General features: G+C 57.2%; 1 protein-coding gene across 1 annotated transcript; it reads right to left on the bottom strand.

Annotated features, from left to right (window-relative positions):
• Positions 1-6,567: 6,567 nt before the first annotated feature.
• On the bottom strand, positions 6,568-16,937 carry SERPINA5 (serpin family A member 5). The gene is made up of 5 exons (XM_019462175.2): positions 16,807-16,937; positions 10,376-11,008; positions 8,773-9,043; positions 8,263-8,410; positions 6,568-7,672 (listed from the first exon to the last, which is right to left on the bottom strand). The coding sequence occupies exons 1-5, from the start codon at positions 16,814-16,816 to the stop codon at positions 7,484-7,486; spliced, it is 1,251 nt and encodes a 416-aa protein (XP_019317720.2). The 5' UTR covers positions 16,817-16,937; the 3' UTR covers positions 6,568-7,483.
• Positions 16,938-18,869: the final 1,932 nt, after the last annotated feature.

Here is an 18,869-nt window from a genome sequence, read left to right as displayed (position 1 = left end):
CGAATATTCTATAAGGGAGCAGTTTCAGCTTCATGCTCCAACCTGTGGCACAGGGCTGGTGCCCCAGTTAGCGGGAGTTCCTTCTCGCTCCCTGTTTTCAGGTAAATGTACCCATTCCTCCTTGGCCCACAGAGGCCCAGGCGCCCACACACGCCTCCTGGGAAGGTTGGAGTACTCTATTTTCCATCTGAGGAGACTGAGGCACAGAGCGATGGAGTAGGTTCCAGGTCGCAGGGAGCCCACACTCCTGCCCTCTCCGAGACACCGAGCGCCCGTCCTGGCTGGCCCTGGTGGTACACCGACCCCAGCCTCCAGACTTTGGCCGGGCTCTGTGCCAGCCCGTGGACAGGTCCCGGCATTCGGTCTGGAAGACACGGCTGGCGGCCCGGTGGTGATAGGTTTCTGATTTCAGCGTCAAGGGCTGTGAAGGTGGCCGCAGGCTGCAGAGCTCCGTGGCTGAGGGGAGGCCCTCGCGCGCCCCCCGCTTGCTCCCATGCCCCCCTCGGGCGGCCTTGTCTGGCCTCAGACCCTCTCCCGGGCCACAGGGACTTTCCATTCCCCTGGCAGGGGGTTGTCCGCCGGCCTGTTTCAGTCGCGTCCGTCACCTCGCCCCTCTCACCTGGGGTGCCGTGGCTCGTTCCAAGTTTCCAGAGATTTCCAGTGAGCAGAATGAGGACACCAGTGCCTGCTTGGCGTCTCTCCTTAGTGACGTCTCACCCTAAATAGACCCCCCGTACCCTCTTCCCCACAGTCTTCCCACGTCCCAGTACAAGGGGCCTTTAGCTCCCCAGCTCAGCCAGGACCTGGGGCCATCCCCGTCCCCTCTTTCAGTCCCCTCCCCTGCTCTCTCTCTCTCTCTCAAATAAATAAATAAATAAATAAACATTAAAAAAAAGAATATGAGTCATTCAGGGCACTCTCCTGCTTGGAGCCCTGCTGGCCTCCTTGTGGCCTCCCTGGTGCAGAAGCCCCCACGTGGTCTGGCCCTGCCCACCTCGCGGCTGGGACAGCAGACAGCAGGGGGCCCGAAGCTCACTCCTGGAACACAGCTGGCCCTGCAGAACCCACAGCCCCCAGCTTGTACCAGGAGAAGGGAGGGTTTCGGCTTCCTTTACAAACAAGGGAACCTCCCAGAACGTTCTGTCTCGGGCTTCAGTCTGATGCAATCATGGGTGAGTCTGCACCTTTGTTACACTTCTGCCCGCACGTCGTGTGGCAGGAGGCCTCCCCTGGTCCTTCCTGGTGGGACCGACCCTCCTCTGACTCGCCCAGATGTGTCCCCGCGCCTCTTCCCCTGCTATCCCTGCGACTGTCACTTCTCCCATCTCTGCCGTGAGACCGTTGGCTTCTGGCCAGCGGGGACGCACTTGCTGCTGGCTCCCTACAGATAGAGCTGAGAGTGAGCAAGCAAAAATGCCTCCAATCCCTCTGGGGCATACTTATCCTAAAAAGTGATTTATTACCTGGGCTTCTTATTAATCGGGGCATCCTGGATGTTATCGGCAGCCCCCCCCCTGCAGGGCATGTAAAGGGGCGTCCCACCCAAGGAACAGAGAAGTCTCCGGCAGTGACCTGAGGACTTGCAGAGGCACAGAATCCTGTGGAACCAGCTGGCCATCCCCTCATTCATTCACCCGACGAGAGTCCACTCCGGGCCAAGCCCCGTGCCAGGCACTGGGGTGTAGAAATGATTCAGGGCCCTCAGGGACCTCGTGGTCTATAAAGAGACCCAGACACACCGAAAGACGGTACCTGTATGGCGTGGAAGCTGTTAGAAGGAGGCATGGGGAGCTGGGATTCCAGGGCCGGGCTGGGGGGGCATCCGGAATGCTCCCCAGACAGGGACCTCTGGGCGGAATCCTGCGGAAGTGTTCTTCGAGCCGTCAGAGTAGACGTGAGCTCCTAGATGCACCTGGGCTTTGTGTTTTTGTTACCTGGCTGTTGCCCTGCACGAATTAGCTAGAAAATCACCTAAAAGCAGAGAGCATCTGGGCCTGTCTGCCCCTGGAGCACGAAGGTCTGCAGGCACTGAGTCTGGTGGGTGGCAGCTGCAGAGAGGAGGGGGTGCGGGGGCCTGGGGCCCGGGCCCAGCAGGATAACCCTGAGCCGTCTTGTACCAGGAGCAGTGAAGACGCAACCTTTGCACCCGCATCCGAATCTGGAGGGGGCGGGGCTTGTTAGATGCCCAGCCCCAAACCTTTCGATTCCTTGGGTGGAATCAGGAATATGAACTTTCAACCAGCTCCCCAGGTTATGTTTGAGAAACGCTTCTGCAGGGTCAAAGCTGCCTCTCTTGCCTGATTTGCTTCTAGCCTTCAAACAGCCTGGCCACTGGGTGTCATTACAATCGTTTCCTCTGTGCAAGGGAGGCGTGGCCTTGCTGCGTGGGCCTTGCTTGCCCACGACCACCTTGCTCAGCACTTGTGGGAGCAGAGGCTCGGACCCACATGTCCCGACCCACCTCTCATACTCCTTCACCCCCCACTGCCCCCTCCAGATCCACCTTCCCACCCCGGCCTGGGGCCCTTACCATCTGGGAAGGAATGAGACACGTGATCAAATCCACAGATGGTACCCGGCAGCCTCTGTGGGAGGCTGAGGGAGGAGCAGGGTCTCAGAGAAAAGACTCTGGGGGACCCCCACCCCCGACCCCCAGGCATAACCATGAATGCTCAGCTCTCAGTACAATGGCGTTGGATCAGCCACTGCCCAGCCACCGCTCGCCAGCAGGCTGGGTGTGTGCGTGCATGCGTGTGCACACGTGTGTGTTTGCGTGTGCAGACGTGTGCACAGACGGGTGTAGGTAGGAGTGTCTCATTATCTGTACTCCGTGTGTCTCCGTGGAAAATCAAGCTGGATTCTCCCAAGGGGTCCAAGGACCCGGAATTTGGGGTCTGTAGCTGTTGCTAACTTAGTGCCGTCTCCCTCCCACCTCGTCGCTTGTGGAAAGGTGGGAGATGGTCTGTTTCGGGGTGCGGTTCCGCAGAAAACTGGAGAAGGGCACTGATGTCACCTGTTCGCCATCCCCAGTCCCTTGCAGCAGGTGACTCTCTGACTTTTTGTTAACTGAGACGAAACTTGCAGAGGGTGGAGAGCAGTGTCAGGCACGCGGCAGATGGCTTCCAAGTGCTACCTGGTATTATCACTGTCCCCCCCCCCCCCCCGCCGCCAGCACCTTGCACAGGGACACGGGTGTTGGTAGAGGCTCGAGACTCAGTTCTGTGAACAGGACACACTCTCCCACCTGTGGGTCGTTGTTCATAGTCCTTGCCAGTTCCATCCTGCTTCTCCCTCGGATCTCGGCTTCAAGGCCACCACCTCGGAGCTCCCTCCGGACCCCCGGCTGCAGAAGGTCTCCCCAGCTGTCTCTCTAGGTGCCCGTTCTCTTCCGTAAGTGGCCTCCTGCTTCTGTCTTTACAACCCCGATCCCATTCCTATCCCTTCATCTGCTTTGCTTTTCTTTTCACTCTTCTTTTCTTTTCTCTCTTCTTTTCTTTCCTCTTTTCTTTTCTCTTTTCTTTGCTTTTTTTCCTTTTCTTTTTTGTCACATTTTTCTAAAGAAAACAACTTTTTACGTTGAAATGACTTGAGATGCATGGAAAAGGTGTAAAAACAGTGCAGAGAGTTCCGGTGACAGAATCGTCTTGCGTGACCTTGGCATATTCATTGATGCGAAGACGTGAACGTTGGCATGGTGCAGGTTTATTTGTATCTCACCAGTTTTTCCACCAATGCCCTTTTTTCTCTTCCCGGATCCCGTCCAGGAAACCGCATTACATGTAATTTCCACGACTCCTCAGTCTCCCCCGGGCTGTGACAGTTCCCCGGGTGTCTCCGGCTGCTCGGGCTGCTGCTCAGAAGACCACAGACGGCGGCTTGTAACCAGCAGAAATGTACTTCTCACACTTCTGGAGGCTGGAGGTCTGAGATCAGGGCCAGCGTGGTCAGATGAGAACCCTCTTCCCGGTCACAGGCTTCTGGGCGTGCTGTCCCACTGGAAGGAGTGAGGGAGCTCTCGGCGGTGCCTCTTATAAGGGCACAAACTGCTGGTCGCCTAGGTGGCTCAGTCGGTTAAGCATCTGACTCTTGATCTGGCTCACGGTTCATGGGATCGGACCCCAGGTGGGTCTCTGTGTTGGCAGTATGGAGCCTGCTTGGGATTCTCTCTCTCTCTCTCTCTCTCTGCCCCTTCCCATCTCTCTCTCATGCTCTCTCTCTCTCTCAAAGTAGATAAATAGATAAATAAACTTAAAAAATATACGTGTATACACAAATGCCATTCATGGGGGCTCCGCCCTCGTGATCTAATCACCTCCCAAGGGCCCCACCTTCAACCCCATCCAGTTGGAGGTTAGGGTTTTTACCACTTAGTCAGGGTAGCGGGCGTCAGATCTCTCCACTGACCATGACTCCCCATCCCTCCCTGGGCTCTGTTTGTAGAAGCAAGTTGCTCAATCAAGCTCAGGTTCCTTCGCACCTAACACCAACGAACATGCATTGTTTACTCTTCTTTCCTATTTTATTCTTTGTTATTTTTTTTTATTTTATTGCCTGTCCACACAAGAATGGAGCCCCACCGGGGCAGGGACTTTTGTGGTGTTCTTTGCTTATTTCCAACACCCCGGATGGTTCCAGATACACAATGGGCATTCAGTAAACACCTGTGGACGAACAAATTGTCCTCGCCAGTTTACAATCCTATTTATCTGGTTGTTTACCTGGTTATGGCCAGAGCCCGCGTCTGCTGGACGCACCGTTGTGCCCCTGTACGGCTTCCATGCCCGAGTCCCCTTCAGCACCCACAAACAATGGCCTTTGGGTCAAAGAGCTAAGTAAGCAAGAGTGGGATGGGCAGGGCTGCTCATTGGGTGGGAAGTGTTTCCTCTTGGAGCCCAGGGTCATTTTTCTGGTCTGAGTCTCTGCAGAAGAGGTGGGGGAAGGAGTCCTCGGCTTAGCATGGTCCTCCACATTCTGGTGGCAGGGGGGTCGCAAGGGTAAGCGACTCAAAGGTAAGCGACTGTCACGGGCTACGTTGTGGCCCCCGCCAAGTTCATTTGTTGAACTAGCCCCCAGCACCTCAGAATGTGGCTGTACTTGGAGGAAGGCCCTTTCAAGAGGGGATTGAGTTAAAGTGAGGCCGGTAGGGTGGGTTCCGATCCAGTCTGACCGGTGGAGGCCGCGAGACGGAGGAGGAGGTTAGTACACCGCGAGGGAGGACCATGTGAGGGCACAAAGAGAGGAGGCCATCTGCGAGCCCAGCCAAGGAGAGGGGCCTCAGGAGGAACCCGGATCTCAGACTCCAGCCTCCAGGACTGTGAGAACATTAATTTCTGCTGTTAAGCTGCCCTGGTCGTAGTACTTCGTTACGACGGCCCTGGCAGCCTAACACAGTGGCTAAGAAAGAGGGTCCCGAGGAGGACGGTCATGCCTGCATGTGAGGTCCCGCAGACCCATTCATCCCCTTAGTTCACCAGACAGGATGGACGAGGCCAAGAGAAGAAAGGGCTGGCGGGGCTCCGGGGGCGCAGGTGTCTGGGTGCGCAGGTGTCTGGGTGCGCGCGCGCCCCCTAGAGGGCTGAGTGGGGGCTTGCGCTTACGTGCCGGTGGGAGCCTGAGGGACACAAGGGGTTCAGGGGGCGCTCAGGGTGTGGCTCGGATATTCAAACGACGCTGAAATCGGAACGAGAGAGAACAGACACCAGCCTGGTGGTCCGGGTCCCTGGGGCCCGACCGCAAGGGCCTGCACTGGTGGCGACTGAAGTCCCGCGGTTCCCACACTCTGCAGCTCGCTCAACGCCATTCCCCAGCCCTTCCCTCTGCTGGAGTCCCACCCCTGCGCCCAGCCTGCCTTGTGTTGCAGACCTACTTACTCCTCCAGACCACCTCTGCACCACCTGTTCGGAGAGAGCTTTCCTGACCTCCCCCCGCCCCCCCCCCTCCTCTGTCTCTCTCTGTCTCTCAGTTGCCGTATCATTTGTTCAACGATCCCAGGATCGCGAGACAATGGAGTTACGTGGCCCGCAATGACGGTCAGCGGGGAGCTTCAGCAGTGACAGGCAGCGGCCCCGGAGCCCATCCCAACCTCGCACACAGTACCTGTTTGGTGGCCATGTGCCCAGTGACCTTTAGACAACGCTGGACCTTGGCCTTACACTCATCAGCCAGGCAGGGCCTACCCCTGACCTTGGACTGGCAGGGCAGACAGTGAGAGAAACGTCTGCCGGGGCAGAAAATGCATTTTGCAAGGGAAAGGCACACAGGAGTGGGCGTGACCCCACGAGGAGGCCCAATCCTAAAGCGCTGTCCTGAATTCGAAACACAGAGGCAGGTGAGCGCTCTGGGGCCAGCCGCAGCCATCTGTCCTGCCATAAGCCAACACCTGCGCCATCCAGGTCCCAGAGCCTGAGCCTCTCACCGTCCTGGGTCTCGGGGCAAACCCTTATGTTCCGTCTGCGAAATGGGTGCCCTGATACGCTGTGCAGGGCTGTCGAGGGATTCAGGAGCTCACAGATGCAAAGTGTCCCCGGGGGCTAGTGTCTCCATTCCCAGAGTTACTTCCGTCGGACATCCAGTGTTTGCAAAATGCTTTATTGTTATTTCTGACCCTAAAACGCACTGTCAGTCACCAGTATCTTCTCTCTCTAGTATTTGCAACAGGCCTCCATCCTCCCGCCCCCAGTCGACTCCAGGAGGTTGTGACTGAAGCCACAGGATGGTTTGGTGCTGTGATGGGCCATTTCCACCCTGCGGTCCACTGGCTTTTCTTCAATGACAAGTAGCACTTGAATGTATGAAAATCCACCGTGACTGGCACGGAACACCCCAGCCTCCTTATACGATGTCAAGGAGCCTTCAGCCCTTGAGCTGACCCTGCGTTGTGTATATGGGGGAAATAGAGGCCCAGAGAGGGACACTATTAGCCTTATGTCCCACAGCTGGTTAGCTGGGCCAGAAGCCCCATTCCGGACTCCCATTTCAGTGTTCTCTCCAGCAGATAAATGCAACCACGCACGGAAAGCATGATGGATTTTAAACCGTGATGAGTTGATAGCCCATATTACTAGCAGGTGGAGGACCGGGCTTGGAAATACGTTTCTTGGTAGAGATGTGAACCGCAGCAATCCCACAGAGCTTTGCGGCCCCGGGCTGGGCATCAGGTGCCTGGGCTGTGGGCGCCTCTCTATCGCTAACATGCTGTGCGACCTTGGGCAAGTCAACCAACCTCTCTGGGCCTCAGTGCTAGACTCTGCTGATGAAGGGCGAGGGCAAGACCGAACGTTCTTCTTCAAGGCACCCCCACGCCTTGCGGTTGTGTGAGAAGAAGCAAATCATCAGTATATCAGTGCTATTATCGTTATTACTTGTAAAAACTTCAGTAGTCAAGGAAACGAAACCCGTGTGAATCAACTCCCAGCGGATAGATGCCACAGAGCCTTCACCTGCCACTACGGAGGCCTGTGGCCTTTCAGGGGAAACACCCACCTCAGGGGTGGGCCACTTTGCCAAGGAAGAGAATGTTCGTGAAGTTCTCTACAATGAGCATGATAAAGGGCCTGTTGAGGATGACCCTGGGAGGGCTAACTGGGGCCGACCTGAACATGAAGACCGTCTCTGTGGCTGCCGCTGCTTTGGTCCCCGACTCGTCCACCTCCACCACGGCCTTGTGCACCATCTGCAGAGGAGACATCGGGTGTCACCGAGCCACCGGGGCTGGAAGATACCATCACGGGAGCCCGCAGAGCTTCTGCCTGTGGGGTCACCGTCAAAGTCTCCATGCGGCTGCGCCCCAAAGCAGGCAGCACACGGGACGATTGTGTGGCTAGGATCTGTGCCTGGAGGTGACTGCACATGGGCCTCCCATTGAATGCTCATGGCACCTCCCGGCAGGGATGTGATTGGGCCTCCAATTTTATATAAAGGAAAGAGGCTCAGAGAGGTCACACAATTGTTGGAAGTCACACAGCTAGTGAGTAAAGGAGGTAGCACCTAATTCTTAGTTTTGATGGCTTCCCTGGGGGGCTCCTTCCCCTAAGACACATTGCAAACAGGATAAGACACAAATGGTACCCTTGCTTCTTGAGGGAAGAGAGGAGAGTGAAAGAGAGAGGGAAAATATGGAATGGAATAGAATGGAATGGAATGGGAGGGGTGGAGTGGAGTAGAAAGGAATAGAATAGAATAGAATAGAATAGAATAGAATAGAATAGAACAGAATAGAACAGAAATCTCTGAAAGCAGGGGCTCAGGAGCTTCGGAGCTCACCTCAGACACCTGGATGTTGGAGTGGTTGGTGATGCCAGTCAGGTCAGCATGGGAGGTGAAGACGTCACTGATGCCCAGCTTGGGGAGGACTTTCTCCAGCTGGTAGGAGCCCTCGATGGAGAGCTTGGGAAGGTAGAGCTCAAGCTGCCTGGAAAGAGGAGAGGAACTTTCTTAGACTCTTCCAGAGCATCGGCTCACTGAGCTCACATCCCCGCTATCTCCCCTCAGCTTCATAATGACCCTTCAGCCCCCTGTCTAGAGCCCCCCCGCCACTCTGCACTGGGACCTGGGATGCCCCCAGAGTTCCCCGCCCACTCCGATGGCACCCTCGGGACACTGGGCGTCCGGCCCTGCTCCCTCCAGCTGGGCCAGGGCCCCGGAGGCTAGGACTTCACGTGGTTTCCCTGGGCTTGGAGGCAGCCCCTGGGCTGGGAGGAGTCCTTCCCACTCCCCCCGTGTCTCTGTGGCCATGTGCAGGGTCAGGCTGGCCCCACGTCATCTGAGGAATACCTCTTTGTGGACATCTTGAGCCACGTCCTCAATGTCTTCTCATTCAGTCCATTCTCCAGCCGCCCCATCCTGCCCTGGCTGGGGAGAACGAACAGGGCGGTGGCGTCCCCTTGGTAGGGAACCCCCACCACCCGGCAGGAGAGGCTCCGGTCCAGGAAGTAGTAATACAGGTCTTTGTGCTTCATCATGGGCACCTGCACCACCGTCTCCGAAGTCACATGAAAGTCCTGCTTATGAGTGTTTTTGTGGTCGAAGCTCGTCTCCCACTTAGCTAAATATTAGCATGGAAAAAAGGGAGCAATTCTCAGCCACAGATGAAAAGCACAGAGACAGCAAACGCCTCCCTCAAACAGACCTCACCTTCCCCGGCGAAGCCTCCTCGGTGGCGGTGACCGCCGAACCCTGGGGAAAGAAAGGCTCGCCTTTCTAGAACTTTGGAGACATGCCTGAACTCTCTGTGGGGCTTTTCCTCCTGCGTGTGCAGAGCCAGGAGGCTGGTTTCCATGTCTTCGGAGGCCCTTAACCGCTAAGGTTGTTTGTTTGATTCTCTGATGTTACTCGAGGTCAAACATCCAAGGGAAGAGGGTAAAAAATATGGACGTCTGACAAAGTGACACTCTATCTGGCTGAGTTATTCCGTTCTCCGCTCTTTTCCCATTTGTGGATTTTGATCTAAGTGTGGGAGGGAGGTTTGTAAGGTTCCTGGAAATACATGATTCTTCCTACTGAGAAGCCTTCAGGTAGAGTTACTGCTCTGTCTGATTCCTGCACTCTTGCATCAATGGGATATAAGTAATTGTTTCCATCTTCTTCATAGTCATCAAATACGGAACCCACCCCAGTGCCCCACTCGGCTTCTGTCACACCTGTCCCCTGCAGCCTGGTGTCATAGACAGAGCCCTGCACTAGGGGACAAGAAATCTTGGAATCCCAGCTGGGTGTTTGCCATCCGTGCTCATCAGAAGAGGGGAGGTATTTAACAGGTTAACTAGTTTCCTCTTTCCTCTCTCCCTGCCCTCCCCTCCTCTACCCACTCCTGCCTTCCCACCCTCAGCCAGGCCCCATACAGGCACCGAGGGGCTCAGGGTGTAGAAGGAGAAGCAGACGTGAGCACCGAGTAGGGGAGGGGTGTCCCCGAGAAATGTCAGGGAGGGACCAGCTGTTATGGAAGCGGGGAGAAGACTCTCCAAAGGGACAGGTGCTTGTTGAGAGATTTCTCCGGCCGAGGGAATGGCCCCGAGGAAGACGCTCCCCAAGGGAAGGTATTCCAGGCCCCCGCAAGACCCACGGTCCTGCCCTCAATAGCAGTACGGTGGCCATGGCAATCTCATGCTTTAGAACCAGTGTGGATGCTATGGACCGGGGCCCATGGACAGGACCCAGCACTTCCTCAGTGGAGGAAACAGCGGCCTGGTGTAGCTGACATCACCTTACACCATAAAAAGATGCTTGGCTTCCCCTCTCCTGCTTGTTGGCCTCACTCTGTCAACAGGCGCCAGAAGGGACTAAATCTACGCCCACTCCTGTATGTGTGGGAACGGGGTGCTCTCTTGACCAAAGCAGCAGAAAGGAGAGAGTTCAGGCTCGAGCGCAGGGGTCTCACCTTTAAAGAAAATGTAATTCACCATAACCATGACCTCAGTACTATCCAGGTCCTTAACTAAGTCCACAATCTTGCCTTCAGTTTGTTTTGCCACGTAGTCGTTGATCTGCTTCTGGGCCCCTGCGGGGTCCCCAAAGTGGGCGGGGAAAGTGTCTGCCAGGTACAGTGTCCTCGCGGCACTCAGGAAGGCGTCCTGGACGGGCACCGTGGGGCTGATGAACAGAACGTTGCCAAGGTTCAGCTGGAGGCCGTTTCTGGGCCGGGCGAGCTCCCCCAGCAGCTGGTGGAAGGAGTTGTGGAGCCCCTGCTCCGAGCCCATCTGGGGACCGAGGCCCAGGCCTTCTAGAATCTGTGCCTTCGTGTTGGACCGGGCCCCCAGGGACAGCATGGCCAGGGACACGGAGATGCTTAGAGGGGAGAAGAAGATGTTCTGGTCGGGGGCAGCTGTAGCCAAGACCCTGTAGAGGTCGAAGGCAAAGTCCCCGCTCATGGGGGCCACCGTGCTGACCACGGGTGCCTCCTTGACCCTCTTCTTTGTCTCCCAGGAGCCGTGGCGGTGCAGGGTGGCCCCGGGCAGGCTGAGGAACATCAGGCAGAAGAGGAGGCAGAGCGGCATTGTGGCTGAGCCCCGTCCTGAAAGGGAAAGTGGGAAGGTGTCTTCAGAGAGGAGACTGGGGGGAAGCGGGGAAGGCGGGTACCCCAGAGATGTCACCACCCAGCGCACAGCATCCACGGAGACGACGAGCCCGTGAGGTTGGGAGCGAGGGTTTAAGAAGAGCCACAGGGGCTCGAGGACAGAGACCGGGGGATGTGGGGGCCTCATGGCGGGAGAGGAAGGAGAAGGCGGAGGGTGCAGCCCCGAGGTGGGGGCCGGCCACTGGGGCGAGAATGCTCTCATCCACACCAGGGTGCGCGTTACGGGGGGGGGGGGGGGGATGTGGGCTGGACGGCGCTCCTTGTTCTGCTGATCAGCATCTCTGAGAGGGCCACGGCACGAGACGCCTGCTTCCAAAGTGGCCTGTGACTGTCACTCCAGTCCCCTGGGGGTAGCATTTGCAAGGCCTCATGGTCCTTCCATAAACTCAGACCAACTACGCCCCACGGACCCCTCAGAACTGTTGGATTTATCCCTGTTCGCTCAGCAAATGGACATCGAACATCATGGCGGGCAGGGGCCAGGCTCCAGAGGCTCATTCGTGACCACGCGGATGCCAATCGGCCCCTTTTCTCCTTCCCCCCCGGGGGCTGCTCTAGGACCCTGCGGCCAACCTTGCTCCTCATCAGAGCCCCTCTCCCGCTCCCTCCACCCCACCCCCCTGTGAGGAAATCCTGCCCTCTTAATGTGAGCACCCAGACTCCCCCCCTATTCTGTGATGGCCGAATTGTGTTCCCCACGCTCCTGGGTTGAGGTCTTAACCCCCAGCACCTCAGGACTTGACTGTATTTGGGGAAAGTGCCTTTAAACAGGTAATTAAGTCAAAATGATGTCTGTGGACGGGCCTTGATCCCATCTGACTGGGGTCCGATGAGAAGAAGAGATGGGAACACAGCTTCACACGCACACGCACGGAGGGAAGGCCGCGGGAGGACACAGGGAGGACACCGCCGTCTGCAAGTCGAGGAGATGGGCCTCAGAAGGAACCGGCCTCTCCGGCACCTTGACCTCAGACTTCGGGCCTCCAGGCAGCGAGACAGGAACCTTCTGTTCTGTGGTGCTTTGTTGTGGCGGCCCGGCCGACACCTATCTCCTTCCTTCCGTCCCCCAGACGAGGACGCCCTCGTTTCTTGTGTCTCCTCCGCCCCCTACGTGGGCCCTGGGGGGTCTTCAGTCCCTCCTCCCCCTTTCCTCCCTCCGGTCCATCTACCTAGACCCCTCCTCTCCAACCAGGAGCGCTTCCTGTGCCCCAGAGGCCTCCCGAAGCCCCCTGTGTTCACAGTCCCCTGCAGCCCAGCCTCCTGGGCTCAAGTCTCAGCCCGGCTGCTTCTTGTGAGTGTGGTTTGGAGCAGGTCACCTACGGCCCCGTGCCACTGTCCCTCACCTGTACAACGGAGGTGATGACGTTACCCGTGTCGGCCGTGGCTGGGGGCTTTAAGGACTCGACATGCCTGAAGTGTCGCAGCAGGGCCCCGCACGGACCTGGTGCAAGCCACCCCCCCCACCAGAGGTCCCCATTTCCTCTGCTGTGCGCGTGGGGTACGCGCTCCCAACGCTCTCGCGCCGGCCTGCCTGACCGCTGACGACAGCCTTCCTCCAGGGTGAGAACTCCCTCCAGCTGGGTCTTCTCCCCCCTCGGACACCATGTCATCAGGTCCCCAGCCTCAGGGCCCTGCCGGAGTCCCGTGACCCACGCAAACCCAACCCCCAAAGGGCCCCAAACATCTGCATTGGACATCGCATGCAAAGTGGCCCGCTGAGGTGGTGGCCGGGGCGCCAGTCAGCTTGGGCCAGGCGGACCTGGGCGGCCGTTGTCTTTGAGCGAAGCCCAGCGACTCGAGCAGGCCGCGCTCACCAACCCTGGCCTCCAAATTGCCCCTGAGCTCATAAAAGAAGCCCATTTAGAATGTTCCGTCCGCGGAAGCTGCGGCCACCCAGGACCAAAGAGTGCAGCCTTTGGTTCCTCGACCGGCGCCATTCTGCAGATGGGTAATCTGAAGCCCAGAGAGGTTGAGTCACTGGCTGATAGTGGCAAAGCGTGGGCCCAGACCCGGTGCTGATGCTCAAGGCCGATGCTCTAAACCTCCATGCCATTTGGTTTCCCCACATCCCTGGCCCCCCCTTCTGTGTCACAGCCTCTCTGTGTCACAGTCCTTGTCTTCCCGGCCTCAGCAGCCACCACTATAGCTGCTAATCTGCAGATAATTAAGAAACAGGGTCCGGGCTTCCCAGGCTGACACTCCCTTACTGTTTACACGCTGAGAATGCCAGTCTTTCAAGGACACGGGTAGTTTAATCTCGGGGCCCTTTAAAACAGTCTGTTCTACAGCACCATATGACCCCTCCTGCAAAGTGTTAGAACCATCATCGTAGCGAGATCCTGGTGAACAAGATACACAGCTCTCCTCCCCCTTATTATCAAAGATTAACCCCGAGCTGATGATCACCCTAAAAGAAAGGCCTTCAAAGAATAGTTGCAGGCACAGAGGGAGTTTCCTGCTTGGATGGGGCCTAGAGGCAGTTGACTCCCGCAGGAGAGTTCTGGCCTCCTGTCCCTCAGCCTGCCTGGTGGCCTTGGGCCAGTCACATCCCCTCTCTGGGCCTCAGCTTCTTTACAAATAACTCAAGGTCTGTCAGTTACTGTGGCCGGTAACCTTCTTCCTTCCACTGCCCCCCACAAACACCAGAGGTCTAGGCCTGATGGGCCAGAGCCCACAGAGTCTCCCTGGGGAATGGGGTCTCTTTGGAGGGGACCCCAGCCTCACTCACTCTCCTCCAGTCTGCAGGCGGGGACCTAGAAACCTCTCTCCATTTGGGCCCACTCTTATCTTTTGTTAAAGCCAGTATTTAGAAAGGCCACTCTACAAATATCACTACATTCAACCGTCAACAAAAGTGAACATTATGGGCACCGTTTTACAGATGACTAAACTGAGGCTTAGCAAAATGGAATAGCTCGTGCCAGCCGGTGAGTGATGATGGAACCAGGATTCGAATCCAGATTCCTGTGTCTGGTGGATCCACTGCCTCTTGTCTTCCTTTCGTGGCTCTAAGAAGTAACAGCTCTCGTTCCTCTTCCCCTGTAGCTCCTGGTGAGTTTCCCGGGGTCTCTCGCAAGCCGTTCACCTGTATTAGCTCATTTCTACGCCTCCACAGCAACACGGAGTCGGTATCATTCTCATCATTGGTACAGAAGAGGAAACAGAGGGTCAGAGAGATCGCTTCCGAGAAAGTGGAGGCCTCGGGGTGCTCATTTCATGTTTCTTACGTTTAAGCCCAGGCTGTGCCATCCCGCTGCTGGGCCTCTGGTGGAAATGACAGAGTTGACAGAGTTTCATGCCAACCTGGACCCGGGGGTGAGTCTGCTTCTGGTCCTGGGAGCCTGGCTCTTGGGAGACCAGCTCTCAGCCAGGAGACCGGAGCCGGGCCTGGCCGACCCCCTCCTGACGCCAGTGTTTCTGCAGAAATGCCCCACGGGTCCAAGGGAGGGGGGCAATTCAATCAATTTCATCTGGCATCCCAGGCCAAAGTGACTTGAGCTGGCTGGTGAGGGCAGGGGGTGGGCAGGTGCTGAGGAAGTCCTCCCATGGAGCCCACCATCCAGGGATTTGAAATCTGTTGCATTTACTCCAAAGGTTAGGCAACAAAGTCCTACCGGGTCAACTTTGGACTCTGCGGTGGGAGGTGTGGCTGAGGAGGTCTGTCTGCTGAAAAGGGAGATGTACGACTGAGAGCCCAGGCAGGGAGGGAAAGACAAAAACCCCAGGCTCCCCTGGATGCTTAAGGACAGGACGCTGGAGAGCTTCCTGGGAGCAGTGACCTAGGGAACTTTCTTCACCTCCCTCCCCATCCCCAGACCACCTGCAAGGCTTGTCGGTTTCTAGCTCCAGAACGGGTCTTCCGCCTGCCTGCCTCTCCCAGTTTTCCCTGCCACGTCCTTATAGAAAACCTGCCGCCTTTCGCCCCGACCACCCCACACCTCCTCCTGCCCCCAGACCCATTCTACACACGGCATTTGAAGGATTCTCCTTCAGTCCCCGACTGGGTCTCAGCGCCCTGCCGCCTAGGAGTGCCATTGCCACCCTCCGTGTGTGGGGCAGGACCTAGCCGATCCGTGCGATCACCACCAGGCCCCGTGTGGTCTGGCTCCGCCCGGCTGTCTCCAGCCTCAGCCTGATCTGCTCTGTCCTTGCTCATGTGTGTCCTCTGGGTACAGTTCTCAGCTCAGCAGACAAGCCCCATCATAGTCCTGAGCCTTTGCACGCCGTGCCGTCCCCTGGAACCCTCTGTCAGCCTCCCTGACCACGGCCATCTTCTCCCTGGGCTTCAGGCCCCTGCTTGAATGCCACTTCTGGGTGATGCCGTGGCCTTGCCTGGCCCTTCCTCTGCAGTAGCATTCTCTATCACGGCCCCTCTGTTTCGCTCACTGCTCCATCAGTGATGGAAATGCAACCCCACATCGTGCCTTCTTGTGTCCCGGCCTCTCTCCCCGACTCGAACATGTGCTCCTACCAGGCAGGACCCACATCGACACCTGCTCTTGCTGTGAGATTTGCAGTCAAGCGATGGTGCTCAGACACCTTTGTGGAATGAATGAATGAATGAATGAGTGAAGTCCTTCTCTGTGGCTCAGAGGTTTTAGAGCACACGCTGGACGCGGAGCCGGGCTGAGGCCTCCTGGCCCCAGGGTAACTCTGCCAGGTGACCTTGAACACCTCCCACCCTGCTGTTCACCTTCTGTTTCCTTTTTGTTTTTTTAAGACCATTTTCCTGAGGCGCGACTGCCTTACGAGAAGCCACTCCTATTTACCTTGCACACCTGCGAAACCACCGTCACCACACCCACCACGTCCTGACCCCCCCCCTCCGCCCCGCCCACCACCTTATTCTTCACGCTGTGGCTTCTTGATCAGTGAACGGGGACGTTGGTCAGGGGTGCGTCGTCCCCTTTTATGGTTACATTTCTTGCCAAGGGCCCCGTCCTTAGAAACACTGAAAACCACACTCCTTTTGTGTCTACGTGTTGCCTATTTCACCAACAGCCAAACGGCGTCTGGCCCTCGAGGATCCACCGTGGTCATTCTGGGAGGCAGCCCTCCGGGCAGGGCGGCCCCACCTCGGGGAAACAGGTAAACGGGTACGTGATCGCTTCTCGTGATTGCTAAAGGTCCGAGATTGCAGGCACAGAAAACAAGAGAGAAAAGCGACGGCCTCCGGGGAAGCCGCCTGTGTGCCACACACTCTGTCCCCGCTACGTCATTTCTGAGTTTGTCTGCCTCGGCGCTGTTGGCATTAGAGGCCGGGGTATTCTTTGTCGTGGGGGCTGTCCCGTGCCCTGTAAGGGGTTTAGCAGCGCCCCCGGCCTCTACTCTACTCGCTAGATGCCAACACAGCCCTCTCTCCAGTTGTGCCAACTAAACATGTGTCCAGCTGTTGCCAGACGTGCCCTGGGGATAAAGGCACTCCCGGGTGAAAGCTACCGTATCACTGGGCCCTCACGGTCGCCACGCAGAAGATGTGATCATTTGCATCTCACCCACAAGGAAACTGAAGCGCAGCCAGATTTAGAGTCGTGCCCAAGTTCACACAGCTGGGAGAGGGGCACACAGGCCCTGGCTCCTTCTCCCCCACTGCGGGGAATTTTCCTGTTCACTCTGGGACAGCACCAGAGCTTTGAAGCCCTCCAAATCCCATAACCCCAGCCTCCTGTCCTCGCCGTTCCGCGCACACCCTCACGCCCCCGGGCCCTCCGTCTGCCCACGGCATCTGTACTCACCCTGTCCCATGGCCGAGCGTGCACACAGCGCAGGTGACAGTCCCTCACGCTCAGTGTAAAGCAGAGAGCCGATGGGGCAGGAACCAGCATTTGTCGCTGACCACAGTCGGGCTCTGACTCCGCCCCCCCTTGGCCCAGCCCTGTCCTGTCCCGTGAGTATTCTAGCCAACAGGCAGGCTGCAGGGACAGCCACCTGAGCTCTGACCCGGGCTCGCTTCCCCAGCGGCCCCACACAGACCCCCGTTTGCCTGCAGTGGCACCGGGTCCCCAGGGGAGCGACCCACTGCTGGCATTCCAGACACAGGGAAAGGGACACCCTCTGGCAAACATCCCTTTCTCCGGGCTGATTCCTCTGTCTCCTTAGCTCTACATCGGGGGGAGTGTCGTGTGAGCCTAAGGTCCCCACAGCCCCACGTGCTTGCCGGATTCCTGGGCAGTGCTTACCAGATCCGTTCAGCGGTGAGAGTCTGGTGGGACCCAGAGGGGCTGACCGTGTCCCAACGGTCCCCTCTCTGCACTAACAACTGCATCGAGGCTCGAAAAGATGAGTGGACTTTTCAGAATCAAGCATCAAATGAGGGACAAAGTGGGACCGAGGGCCCAGGTCGCCAACTTCAAAGTCAGGGCTCTTACAAAAGGGCCGTATCTAGGATTTCCGTGGCCTCGTCTGGACTGCCCTTTGCGACCTTGAAACTGGGGCTCTGAAGCACAGCCCCACCCTTTCAAGAGCATTTCCAAGATGCTGGGGCAGGTGCTGGCTCAACCCTTATTTCATTCCCAAGGTCCCCACGGCTGCGGCTTCCTAATACCGAGGAGTCCCGGGTATGGCCACAACCCAGAGGTTTTGTGGGTGAGCTGGGGTGTGGAGCTGGCAGAGGAGACGGGGTGGCGGGGGTGGGAGGGGGCAGGTATCGCCTAGGGACGCCATCTTGGTGTTCAGCAACCAAGGGTCCCTCTACAACCTCTGTGACCAGGAGGGGACTGAGCTCGGCCTCAATCTGGAGATAAACACAGTCACTACCAGACGTCAAGCACTTGTCTTGGGCTCGGCGCCTTCCCCACGTGCAGGAAGGTGGGTACCAGCACCCCCATCAAATCACTGAGGAGACAGAAGCAGAGAGAGGTTAGGCAATCAGCCCACAGGCACACAGCTAAGGAGAAGCGTTAGCAAGGGGGAAGCTTGGTGTCGTCTGTCCCCAGGCCATGTGACCTAGCGAAAGTCTTTCCTTTCATAACCTAGAGATTCCTAAACTATGTTCTGCAGGGTGGGAATCATATGAACACTTGTGCCGGGATGGATACCGTGTCCCGCAAAGACATCCCCGTCCTGATACCCAGGACCTGTGAATGTCGCCTCCTGTGACTAAAGGGACTTTGCGAGTGTGTCCCTAAAGGGACTTTGAAATGGGGGTGGGGTGGGGAGGAGACTGTCACAGATTACCCAGGTGGGCCCTAACTGTAATCACAGGGGTCCTCACAGGGGAAGGCAGTGGGAAACCAGAATCAGAAGGCTGCGACGTGGGGCCATGGGCCAGGGACCCTCAGAAGAAAGCCCTGCTGACTTCTCGATGTTGACCCTGCAAGACCCATTTTGGACTTCGGACCTCCAGAACTGTCAGCGAATAAATGCTTGTCGTTTTAAGCCACTAAATTTGTAATAATTGATTACAGCAGTGACAGGATCCTGGTACAGCCAATACCCCCAAATGGGCTCCAGATGGAAGCATTGGGGACAGATGGGGGTAACCAAGACAGGAAGGACTTCTCCAGCTGTTCATAGACACGTCCCATGTATCACTTTCTAAGCCTATATTGTAAGGAATCTCTTGAGAATCTGGGGAAAGTCTGTGGCAGCCCCTGACTCTCCTCGCCACTCGGGAAGGGGGCAGAGGCCGGGTAAGTTCCGAAGAGAAAGGTTTGGGGGGCAGGCTGGTCTCAGGGCACGATGCCCCGTGCCTGCTATGCCTGCTAATTAGGCTGCCATGACAAAATACCATAGACTGGGAGCTTCAACGGCAGACATTTATTTTCTCCCTTTTCTGGAGGCTCAAAGTCCAAGATCA

The sequence above is a fragment of the Panthera pardus genome, unplaced genomic scaffold (genome assembly GCF_024362965.1).
Source record: "Panthera pardus isolate Hobbes unplaced genomic scaffold, ASM2436296v1 HiC_scaffold_24, whole genome shotgun sequence".
Lineage (NCBI taxonomy): Eukaryota > Metazoa > Chordata > Mammalia > Carnivora > Felidae > Panthera > Panthera pardus.
Note: the sequence above shows the minus strand (reverse complement) of the source record. Positions and strands in the feature narration are given on the sequence as shown.